Source organism: Impatiens glandulifera, chromosome 5 (assembly GCF_907164915.1).
Source record: "Impatiens glandulifera chromosome 5, dImpGla2.1, whole genome shotgun sequence".
NCBI classification, from domain to species: Eukaryota; Viridiplantae; Streptophyta; class Magnoliopsida; order Ericales; family Balsaminaceae; genus Impatiens; species Impatiens glandulifera.
The window spans coordinates 43109997-43122783 of NC_061866.1; the positions used below are offsets into that span (position 1 = coordinate 43109997).

At 32.4% G+C, this 12787-nt stretch overlaps 1 protein-coding gene across 3 annotated transcripts; it reads left to right on the plus strand.

Annotated features, from left to right (window-relative positions):
* The first annotated feature begins 2433 nt into the window (after positions 1-2433).
* Positions 2434-4945, plus strand: LOC124938431 (photosystem II D1 precursor processing protein PSB27-H2, chloroplastic). 3 transcript variants are annotated; one of them, XR_007099406.1, is made up of 4 exons: positions 2434-2647; positions 3674-4094; positions 4162-4359; positions 4561-4945. XR_007099406.1 is itself a non-coding variant. In XM_047478870.1 (3 exons), the coding sequence occupies exons 1-3, from the start codon at positions 2553-2555 to the stop codon at positions 4297-4299; spliced, it is 654 nt and encodes a 217-aa protein (XP_047334826.1). In that variant the 5' UTR covers positions 2434-2552; the 3' UTR covers positions 4300-4429. The 3 variants fall into 3 exon arrangements, 2 of the variants coding, with proteins under 2 accessions (XP_047334826.1, XP_047334827.1); XM_047478870.1 differs by lacking the exon at positions 4561-4945 and having other exon boundaries at positions 4162-4429; XM_047478871.1 differs by lacking the exon at positions 4561-4945 and having other exon boundaries at positions 2438-2647; positions 3679-4094; positions 4162-4429.
* The last annotated feature ends 7842 nt before the right edge of the window (positions 4946-12787 follow it).

Consider the following 12787-nt stretch of genomic DNA (forward strand, 5'->3'; position numbering starts at 1 on the left):
TTCATTTAGCTCCTTCGAAAGTTGATCAAATCTACATCTATCGTGGGGAGTTGTTGCTGTTGGAGTTGGGGGAGAGGATTCTTCGTCTTCGTCTTCGTCTTCTTCTTCTTCTTCGTCTTTTCTACTCGTGGCGCTCTCGACAGAATAAGAGCTGTTGGTGCTGGTGCTGGTGCTGGTGCTGGGGGCAGGGTTGCGGGTTCTTCTTCTTGTGGAAGGTTTGTCTTTGGCTGGAGTAATTTGTCTTTTCTTCCTCGTGACAGTTTTTTTATGAGGAACTCCATCGTCAATATCTCCAAATTTCCTCTTTCTGCAGTCAAGATCAAAAAAGACATCATAAACATTACCTCTCATATCTTCAAAGTCATCCCCAGCATATAAGATCTTCTCTTCTTCAGACAATTCCATTTTCTTAACAATCGTGCCTTGCAGGGCAGTGTGAAGATCAGAGGCAGTGCTCTTCCTCTTTGATTTGTACTGTATTATCCTTGGGCAGACAGGCTCTTCAGTTTGAAGCGTCGTTTTAATTGCAAGATTGGGGACAAACGTTTGGATCACCTCATAAGTCCACACTTGTAAGGCTAGTGCGAACCCATATACGGTATAAGAAACATCGACATCTTTGTCTTTGTCTTTGTTCTTCTTCCCCGAGGCGGCATCCTTCTTCTGCAGATACAGCTTCCTGTAGCGATCAAGGTCTTTGGTCAAACCCTTCATGGTTGCTCTAAAGGCCACCTTTCCCCATGGAAAATTGAGGAAGGTGTCGATGTCATCGACCATGCTGAAGAGTTTCATATTTATTATCCTCCTCGGGTCAAGGGCAAAGAGATAATGGGAAACAATGTATACCAGCCCCAATTTCCATGCATCTTCCCTATCAGAGCAGGACAGGAATTTTGAATGAAGGTCTCCTATTCTAATAAGTGGAATACGTTTAAAATATTTAAGAACCAAAGTTGGAGATTCTTCAACCTGGTTGAAAATTGTTTGCTCCGTAGGGAATCTCCCAAAATTGAGACCTGTAACCAATGCAAACTCCCTCATCCCGAAGCACAGCTCTTCTCCATTCACAAGGAACTTCATCTCCATAGAATTTGAGCTGGACTTCCTGAGGAGCATGTGGTGTATAATCATTCCTGAGAAACGCAGTAACGGGTGCCCTTTGAATAAGAATCTGAATTGGGTTTCCTCTACCCTTTCAGTTAGATTCATCTTGGCAAACTTGGCAGCAATATTTCTCATATTGGTTTTCCAGGATACCCTCCCAGCAAACTCGGGTATTGTAGTGGACTCCATCTACAAAACAAGGAAGAAGATGGGAATAAGCAAATCGAATTAACCATTGAGAAATGCTTGCAAATTTCTTAATAGATTAAGGTGCAGTAAATGTGCAGTAATACATTAAGGTGCAGTAATGGACAGTTCTAAAGACATTAAGCATATGATGTGTCATTTCTTAGATCAACAACTCATCCTGTCTCATTGAAATTCTATTAAACGTAAAGCAGTAAAGTAGAATAAGAACAGACGAAAATGAAGCAGTAAAGCAACAAAACAGATAAACCCTAAGCCTACACCGTCAAAGAAAACACAGAAATACCATTTCTTCACAAGAACATAACAAACACGGAAATGTCATTTCTTAAACGAGAAATGAATGAATAAGCGTGAAATGCATGCATGCAGAATAAGAACATTGATACAATACTCGTCATATACACACTAAAAGCATTTACACACATCAACGAAACGAGAACCAAACCCTAAACCCTAAATACATCAATATAAATCAATATAGACGGCATAATACACTTCTAAACCCTAAACCCTAACACTGAAAGCCCTAAACTTACCGGAATATGTCGAATAGACGGCGGAAAAAGACGATGATGTCGAATAGAGTGGAAAGTCGATGACGTTGAACGAGGAACGATGTTGAGTGAACGATGATCTTGATCGATGTTGAAGGAAGTCGGCAGTTGAGAAGACGTGGTTTTGGAAGTCGGAGTGGGAGGGAGAATCGGGGTGGTTTTGTTTTAAATTAGGGCCGAAAAATTATATATACGACTAAAGACGCGATTTACCATGCACGCGATTTAATCTAAATCGCGTGAGTTCATCACCGCGATTTAGATGAAACGCGTGGCTGGTAATTCACGTACATTTAAAAACGCGAATTACCAATCACGCGTTTCTTCTAAATCGCGGTGATGAACTCACGCGATTTAGATTAAATCGTGTGATTGGTAATTCGCGTCTTTGAGCGTAAAAAATGGCGCCGAAGAGATATTTCTGACATTTCGCAGGGCAAAAGGGCCTTTTTGCCAACATTAGTAGGCGTGGGCCCTTTTTGGAATTTCCCCTGTTATGGGGCCATTTCATCAAATTTCCCCTTAAATTAAGTGGGTTTATAATAACTTTTTGGAAGGTTGGAATTGAATGGACAGAAATGTGCAGAAGACATCCAACTTCCAATCTATCTGATTTTATGAATGAATGAATATGGACATCCATGGCGGCGAACTTAGAGACAGAGCGCATCAATGAGCTTATGAATGCCCTGCCAAAATGCTAACTTCTCTTTCAGCTACTACACGTCCCTGTATAATCTTCAATTCATCTGTCGAACCTTCAAGATCAATCGATCAAGGTAACTTTTCTTTCTGTTTTCACTCTTCACGGAAACTATCTAGCTTTTTATTCAGCAATTTTCATCAAATTAAACAGAAATGTAGATCCTGATTAAGTATATATGGAGGATTCTACCTGCTAAACCTTGTTATTAGGTTAGAAATTCTTAGATTCATTCATGCTGTTCATTCTGTTACTGCTGCTTGTTCAATCTAAGTAGTCTTTATCCAGTTTTACGCTAAGCCCAGCTGCAGATTTTCTGATTCAGTTCATCAATGGAGTTTCTTGACATTAGTTGTCTATAATGCTGCAACAAGTTCTTCATTAGTCAATTAGGGTTTCCTTGAAATGTTGAAGTTTGTAAATGAAATATGGAGGAGATGAAACACCTCCATATCAGGCTAGTTAATTAACCTTCAAGAATCATGATTATAGACTAATTCACTCGACTACATAACAACACAACCATTTCCAATCTATCTTTAAGTTCGATTCCTATTAAGAACGCCTTAAGAATTCGGAAAAAACTGTGGTTATAGACAACTTTCTTCACAATTCCTATTACTTCTAGTCTTCTTCTCAATCATATCGATCAAATTGAAGTAGTCCATGTTATTCCCTGCTTTTATTGTTTAGATGATCTCTTGACTAGTTTATAGAACAGGTAATCTATCTTTAAGTTCAATTCCCATTAAAAACGCCTTAAGAATTGGGAAAAAACGGTGGTTATAGACAACTTTCTTCACAATTCCTATTACTTCTAGTCTTCTTCTCAATCATATCGATCAAATTGAAGTAGTCCATGTTATTCCCTGTTTTTATTGTTTAGATGATCTCTTGACTAGTTTATAGAACAAGTAATCTATCTTTAAGTCCGATTCTATTAAGAACGCCTTAAGAATTGGGAAAAAAACTGTGGTTATAGACAACCTTCTTCAGAATTCCTATTACTTTTAGTCTTCTTCTCCATCATATCGATCAAATTAAAGTAGTCCATCTTATTCACTGCTTTTATTGTTTAGATGATCTATTGACTAGTTTATAGAACAGGTAATCTACCATCCAACATTGTTCGCGTCGCACTGTCGTCTGAAAAGAAAGATTCCACTTGTGGTCGTCGATATGCCATGTCATGCTGTGGTGTTTCCATGCTTACCCTTTGCACAGTCAACAGTTGGTTAATGGCTAAGCCTGCTTGGGCAGGAAATGGGGAAAAGGATCAAGATGATGATGGTATTGTTGGTGCAGTGAAATCGTTGTTTGATCCAAACGAAGTGACAAAGTCGGGTAAAGTACTGCCAAAGGATTATTTGAAATCGGCGAGAGAGGTGGTTAGAACTCTGCAAGAGTCGTTTAAGGAAGATCCAAAGGATAATTCTAAATTCAGGAGGACTGCAGATTCCGCTAAAGAGTCTATTAGAGAGTATATAAACACTTGGAGGGGCAGACAAGAAGTGACCAAAGAGGTAATTAAGTATGATTTCATTGATCAAATTTAACTCTTTTATATAATATAATCCCGTTTGAATGTAGGAATCTTATGTCATGATCGAGAAAGCCATAAGATCGCTAGCAAAGTTCTATTCGAAAGCTGGTCCATCTGCGCCACTTCCGGAAGATGTCAAGTCTGAAATACTCAAGGATTTGAACATGGCTGAAGAATTTTTATAGGAGTAGTGAAGAACTCAAGGCTTGGAAGCTTCATTAGCACTTAATCCAGACATTTTTGAGGTTAAGTAATAAAACTTGACAATATTTTATTCGAATATTAATTTATATGAGATAATATTCATTCATTTAATAACGTTTTTTCATTCAAAATCAGCTTTGAAACCAAGTAAATGCTAATAAAATCAAAATACATAACAAATGAATGAATGAAATAAATATGTTAGTTTCATAGTACTAACTATTCTTTTCTTAACCTCTTAGACAACATAATGACCATCCCAACTATTCGAAACCTTCGGTTAGGTGGTTCGATAAACGCTTCATCGTCATCTTCAACTCTCCTCAGTCTCTTAAAACCAAATCTTCGTCTTGCGGTTCGAAACAGACCATATACATAAGGCAACACACCAGTGTATGTTTCCATAAATGGTTTTATGTCTCTGCCCCCAACAAATTAAAGTACCTTATCTATATAGGTTCTAAAGTTTAGGTTAGTTTGGTTTGGTCCAAAACAGCCTAGATACATGCTTGCACGTTCTATATGGAGTTGATCCCACCACGAAAAGAAGTGGATCTGGTATTACTGACTCTTGTGGTCTGTTTGGGTTTTATTATAATAGTCATGAAAAGAAAGTAAAATGTATTAGATAGTGGAGGCAATAAATTAAAGATTTCAAACTTTTTTTTTAATTTAATTGTGATAAGAATTGTTTAAACACAACAACAATGTAGATACTCAAGAAAAACGAATAATTTCTCGACCAACTCTATCGGTTTCCGGGACGAGATAAGAAAATGTTATAATACTAACGTTATGAATGATAAGCATCGGACGAATACGATCGTTGAAAATCCGAATTTTACGGCAACTCCGAAATACTCTGATATCATTTAATGAATTTCAATCCCACCCTACAAAAGATTACATAAGTAAACCTATTCCAAAAATACAACATGTCTTACCTAATACCATTTTTTTTAATGAAGCCACAAGAATCCCAATTAAACAAAAATTTGATTGCTAGTTAATCAGATAAATTTCTAAAAACCAAATCTTTTATAAAGGACAAAAAGATTGTCCATACTTTTCTCTTTTTATTTTTATATTTGTTTGCTCCTTATTTAACTCAGATTTTAATTAAACTCAAGGTATACTATTAACATTTATGTTTGTAATGGTTTAATGAAAATATTTGCCTAAAAAGTAAAATTTTCCACTAAAATTCAATTTACTATTACAAATTTACTCTTTACAAAATTTTAGTGGGTTAAATCATTTTAATCTTATATACTCTTACAATTCCATTTTACAGTCCATTCTTGGAGGCAATCTAAATAATAGGAGTTTACATCTAACTTTGACTAATTATACCCTCAAGTTTTATGAAGTTGGAAGATTTTGAAAAGGGTAATAAAAGAATGAGACTTCGTTTAGATGCTGATCTAAACTCTTTTCGACGAGTAATTTCACTTTGAACAAATTTCAGAAGTCTTTTTATTTTTCTGAGATTTTTGTTGATTTTATATTCGTTTAATTTCGGTTTGTGATTAACTTATGACCATCAATGTTATAATTTGAATGATATTGTTTTTGTTGGATGTTTCTCAGAAATTTGATATCTTTTGATAATTCAGTTTAATGATTATTTTTTCAACCAAAAAAAATGAACATTATAAGTTACTCCTAAAGAGGCCATGTGACACCTGCCAATGTCATCCTTTTTGGTTGATGAAAGAAGGATGTAAATTGGGTTGGAATGGGCATTATTAAAGTTAAGTGTTTCTTTTTCAAATGTTCACAAATCTTTCAAGGAGTGGCTGTCACTTGTGTGGCCCAACATTAATTTTCATCCCAATTCAGCATCTTTCTGATAAAAGTAACATTTTCATGGCTGCAAGTAGTAGATCTTTGATATCAGAATGTGTTCTTCAATTCATTCTCATTCTCTTATATTCTAATCTTATTAGCTGCATAAAAACTGGTTAAAAAAAGGGTTTTTCCTTACAAAGATATATCCATGTTTAGATTCAACTTCATTATTATATATACAAGAGGAGTACTAAAAGATGGAGAAGTTTTATCGTGTGTTCTTATCGACGATAACTGGCAAAGTAGGGGATCGAGATTCGACTATAATTGACCATAACATCTGCACATCCTCACACGGGCATGATTTGACATCTTCATACAATAAGTATATACCACTTTCTGCCAATCAAAAATCGAAACCATGAACTCTTGAGAAAGGAAAAAGGATGAAATGTTGGTAAATTCTAGGATGCATTACTTACTTGTCTTCCTTTGTGCCAAACTAAGACGAAACCATAGCTTCTTCAATGGTGAAAAAAGGGATTGCAGCCAATTATTACCCATCTGGTTAGTTCATTGAAGATCAAAAATTGATATTATTATTTTTAAGAAAGATTTTGCTTAGATATTGAAATTGTTCTTCAACTTAAAGAAATGAATTTAGGTCATGGTTGCTATGTCAATGTCATATATTTTCTACTTGTAGCAGAAGATGCCATCTTACCTATCTATACTTATTATTAATAGCTTAAATTGAACTTGTCTTCATCTTTCTCATTTAAATATTTCTTTTTGTTCAACCTTACAATTCCACATGTACAGATATCACTAGCTCTAGGGAAAAAATAAAAATCAAATAAAATCTTTCACTTTAATATTAGACAGATATGCCCATCAAAATATTATTTTTATGTTTCTCCATATTAAATTACCAATTCTACCGACAATAGGATTATTCTTAAGACACATTGCATTACCTTCCTTATTTGTTACTTTTACATTTTTTTGGAAAATCAAAACAAATCATATTTTATAAAATAAATTACTTTTTCATTAACCTTGTCCAGAGCTCATGTTCCTCTTATCAGAGGTAAAGAGCCCTATGGCTAGTTTGTTTAAGTTACTTTGGGAACTCAATTTTTCCGCTCTAAAGAGATTCCGTGAATTAAATTTTTCACCGAGATTGAATTTATGATGGAATTTGCAATCTAACGTTTCCTTTCCTTGGTCTATGATTTGAAAGAACTAAAAAAATAATCATAGGACAAAGTACAAACTAAAAACAACCGAAATCATTCGATTGAAATCCAGATAAGAAATAGTCGGTTAAAATTTCACCTAATTTAGTTAAATAATTTTGTACTAAATGAAAACAAAATTATTTTCATTCTTACCATTTGAAGAGATGATTGTGACTATGATCACGATACAATACTAAGTTTTAAAATGTTTAAATGTAATATTGATAATGGATTCAAATTTTGTTTCGTTTGGTATTGATATTTACTAATACACTATTAACAACCAGTGAAAGGTCTTACAAATGTATATAATTTTATCCCCTCTTTTTGTTTTGCGACAATAAAAGGTGGATACTAACCCTAAATTCCTGGGTTCTAGCTAATCAGGCGGTAAGTTCTACACTTTTTTTTAGAAAACAACTTAGTGCCATTTCATTAAAAAAAAACAAAAAGAAAAAAAAACATACAAAAGTTTAAGATCAGATCTAGACAATTTCTAGATTTGACAATGAAACAAAAATTGAATTACAAACAACAACAATCAATTAGCGCCTATAACATTTTTATTTTGATTATGCTTGTGACTTTCTCAAACGAAATATTTCATATCTGACGGAGATTTATATTCTCTTCATTGCTTTCGATTCCTCTCCATGAATGAATAAGTGCATTTTCATCTGAAGTTATATCTCCCCAGATATCTTCAATAATTCTACTTCTTCCACTGTAAGTTCTTGAATTTCTTTTTTTCCAGATATTGTAGATTACTATTCCAAAGTAACATTTCAACATACTTACATGGAAGGACCTTCCTTTTGCTTTATTCTTCATCCATTCTTAGATTTCTTCCCATGTTCTAGAAAAGTTGATGATGTTCATATTTGCAACATACCTCCTCCAAAATTATATTACAAAAGAGCATTCCCCAAATAAATGAAATAAATGGTTTATGTTTTTCTCAACTCCCGAACATAGGACACGGTTGATATCAGAAATGTTTATGTATTTTCAAATTATATCTTTTGTTGTCAACATTTTCCTATATACCAGTCAGAGAATAAATTGGTGACGATAAATAATCTTTGGAGACCATACCACATTATGTCAATCTACCTCATGTCCTCTTATTCTAATCATTTCCCATGACTTTCATGTATTGAACTTTTTATAACTTTCTGTTTTCTAGCATATTTCATCATTTATTTTATTGAGTTGGTTCTGCCTCATTAGGTTTAGGAGTCTATCACCTTCTGAAATACGCCCCAGAAGTGAATCAATTTACCTTCATAGACGTCTCTAAATGAGTACTTGATGCATTCTCTTCTAATTCTGCATCCTTGCATTTCTTCTTTGAATATAATGAGAATATTATCCAGCCAAGGATAATGCCAAAATGGTATCCCTCTTCCATTTCCAATTGTGGTTTGCACCATTTGAAAGACATTTTTTTCTTGTTTTTAGGATCTTCTTCAATGACCATGTCATTCATTCATTGATGTTTCGTGTTTAGATATTCTGCTCTTCTTTCATAAATCTTGTATGCACCCATTTGACCCACAAGGAGTCCACTTTCTACTCCAACTCCCATAAGCTCTCTTGATGGTGAGAGTTTTGTTCCATTCAACAAAGTTTTGTGCTTTGTTAAATGGTTAAGTGTGTTTGTGGACTACATACTTAATCCGTTGTTCCATTTTTTTTTTGGTTTTTTTCCCAAAAATATGTATATAATTTTTTTTTAAGAGTGTTTGAAATTCGATTCTCATTAACAAAGTAAGTGATAAATATAATGATAGTTTCTAATTTATTTTGAAAAATAAACTTTTATTTAAAATAATAATAATAAATTAAAAAATGATTTGTTCTAAAAGATGGATATTTTTTAGTAGGCAAAGTGAAGTCCAATTATAAAAAAAAAAATATACATAAATTTTGAAGTAAAGTGTAGTTTGGGACCTTGGGTTAAGATTTGGGCCGCCATAATGCTACTGAGATAGATCTGATTATAGGCCCAATTGATTATTACTAAAATCTAACCAAATATATTGGGCTCATTCACAAAAAAAAAAAATCTATATAAATATAAAATTATCGTCCCAATTTTTTCTTAAAATGTTTAATAAAAAAAACTAATGTTTTGCAGTGTGTTGTTGGCTATTGTTATTTATTTTTAAAATTTTGTATTAATATTTCTATATTTTATAATCTAGGATTTTAATTTGAATTCAGAATTTGAGAGGAGGTAGATATACTTTAATTAATGATGTGCTTGTTTAGTTATATTTATACATTTTGTTTTCATTTTTTTAAAATCAAAATTGTGAAATTTAGTTTAATTAGACTGGTTCATTTAACCTAGACCTGGGACTTGTTTGAGGAACTGGGATTTTGGATTTTATTTAGGCTTTTCTCAAAAAACCTATGTTTGATGAAACTCAAAAAAATCAGTTTTTAATATAACATAAAATATTTAAGTATAATTTTGATATTTAAATTATTTAAATGATTAATTAGATAAATAATATGATTGTTAAATTTTAAGATAAAACTTAATTTTATCTCAATAATCAACCATCAAACAAGGCCCTAACCTTAATTGGTCGAAAATTTGTAAAATAAAAAATAACAATGCAGAGAAAAAGTTGCAATCATAGTCCTTTGACTGAAACAAACGTACTAATTTGTTTTACATTAATTTTATTTTATTTTATTTTTTACTAAAATTTGAGTTTAAGAATTCAAAATTCTCAATCATTCGATTTTGTTGATGAAATGAGTATGGACTTTCTTAACCCTACATTTAAAAGAAATAATAATTAATAAAAAAACAAACAGCCCTTAATAAAGATAGCAAAAAGAGTGATCTTGAGTGTGTTTGTTTCTGGTCAACTATAAATGTCTTCTGTCACAACTTTTGTAATACTCATTAATCATTGCTATTGCGTGATGAAAAAAGTTGCATAATTTATTATTCTTTTATTTAAGAATTTTAATTGATTTTGTTTTTAATTATTTCATAAATAAAGTTGTTTAAAATTTTAATTGTTATAATAATTTTTTTATATGTAAAATTTAAATTTTATAAAAATAAAAATAAATATTTTGATATTTTAATTAATAAATTACATAATTAAAAATAAATAAAATGTAATAAATATTTTTCTTACAAAATCACTAAATTCAACATAAGAGAAAGATCTTGTGATTGTTTTTATATGGGTTTTGTCCAAAGAAGAAAAAAGTATGGGTTGAAAAATTAGTGTGACTTTTTAATTTATTAAATTACTATTGGAAATTTTTTTTAAAATAAAATAAATGTATTTTAATATTTAAGTTGATAAAATAAGTGATTTAATAGTTAAAATAATTTGATTTGTTAGTTAATTTAAAATGAGGTGCACTTACAAAATAGTACTTGTGATGGGCTTAAGAATAATGGACAAATTATAAATAGAATTAATGAATAAATGTAGGTTTTGTTATTTTTTTAATAATTAGAGAAAAAATAGTGAATTAAATTAAAAAATTAAAAAATTAAAAAATTATAGGATAATGTCATAATTCATTAACGTAAAAAAAAAGCAAGATAGGCTATGCCCTAAGATAAATCCTCCGAGTATGTGATAGAGATAATTTATAAATTTTGATAAAATTCTAAAGTAATCTAAAAAATCCACATCCAAGAGCTCTTAGGGAAATTTGATGAAATAACTTTAAAGAATTACTTATTTGCATATGTGGTCACCCCATAATTTTTATTACTTTGGTGATTATTTTATTTTTTTGGACGAAAATACCCTTATCGCGAAAAATATGAAAAGTCCAGAATACTTTTACTATTTAATATAACTTGGGCATATTTTTTTAATTTCTTTTCTTCTCTTTCTCTCTCTTCCCGCTCTTCTCCTCCTTCTCTCTAACCCTAAACGGCGGCAACGATCTTCGACAATGGCGACAGCGATATTCGACGACGGACAATGAGCACGACAAGCACGGGAACTGTTCCACATGGTACGTTTGTTGTTTGTTGTTTATTGTTTATTGTTTATTTAATTGAAATGGACATCCTGTATTCGATTCTAAATCACATTCACTGTTGTTGTTTATTGTTTATCCGATGAGACTTCACGTTTCGCGAAGGGCTTCATTAATCCAATCTTAGGCGAAGATATTGAAAGAAATGGGTCTGGATTCAGTGAAGAAGTACTTACATCAAGACGGAAATCGGCTAAGCACCGACGTTATAGATGGTATGCCACCAAAATTCATCGAGCCCTTCATTATGCAAGGTCTCCATCTCAATCTTGTAGAGGCCAGATGAATCGTCTGTTCCATGAAAGTACCCCCTCGTTTATTGGTACGACTTCTTAAATATATAATTAGGTGTTTCCTTATCTCCGTTTAGATTGATCGATTCTTCATTTATTATTAATGAAGAACACTGGGAATTTCTTGCACGGAGGAACTACTACTGCTCTTGTTGATGTGGTTGGTTCGGCTGTTATATGCACCGTCGATACATCTCATACCGGAGTTTCTATTGAAATCAGTGTTTCATACTTGGATTTTTTCTTATGTTGGTGTGAGTAGTTAGTTTTTTCTCCTCTTTGATTTCATTTTGTAGATAGGGTTTCTCTCAATAGTCAATACAATTGAGTTGTTTTCATTTAGGTGTTATATAATTATATGTTAAAGGGTTTTTTTTGTAGAATTGCATTTTGAAAGGGGGGAGACATAGAAAAATTAAGATTGGACTTGTATAAACTTCCCTTCATATTAGGGGCTTTAATCCAATTTACATTATTAAACCTAATCCTAATGGAAATCAAAATAAGCTATAATAAAACTAACATAATTATCCTAAGTACTATTACTAATGATCGACCTATCAAAACCCTAATCTCTATTTCATATCAACTTTTATTTGTTTGTTAGTAGAAAAGCTTAGAAGTGCCATTTGCTTTCATTGATTCTAAGTTAGCAATCTTCTAATACCTGGTTTGATAAGCTTTTATTAGATAATGTTCTATTTGTTTGTTCAATTGGTCTATTGTTGATAAAATTACAAGATTTTCTTTCACGGCTTTGATCATATCCTCAAGATGAACATCGCTTAAACCAAAGTCTTTGCACGCATGTTGAAGCTCGTCGACAGTTATGAGACCGCTTCCATCTTTGTCAAAGTAGGAAAACGCAAGACACCAAATTATCTTCCCTTTCTAACTTGTTCAAGTACTAGCACCAACACTATAGATGTCCATGCCTTCTCAGAGCTGTATTCTCCAGGACTGTATCATATGATCCATCCCATTTCTTCGTTGTATTTTGGTCTAGACCTTTCACCATACATCTCATTCTTTTGGGGGAACAATAATGCAGGATGCTGAAGTTGTAAGCTACATGTCTAATTTCAATGTTGATAGATGGAACAATATGGGGA

What these genes read in the sequence shown, in the direction of transcription:
- LOC124938431 (XM_047478870.1), top strand. Translation starts at nt 2,553, where the DNA reads ATGCCCTGCCAAAATGCTAACTTCTCTTTCAGCTACTACACGTCCCTG. An exon ending in TTCAAGATCAATCGATCAAG is followed by an intron (nt 2,648 to 3,673) that starts GTAACTTTTCTT and finishes ACTAGTTTATAG; the next exon opens with AACAGGTAATCTACCATCCA. An exon ending in GACAAGAAGTGACCAAAGAG is followed by an intron (nt 4,095 to 4,161) that starts GTAATTAAGTAT and finishes GTTTGAATGTAG; the next exon opens with GAATCTTATGTCATGATCGA.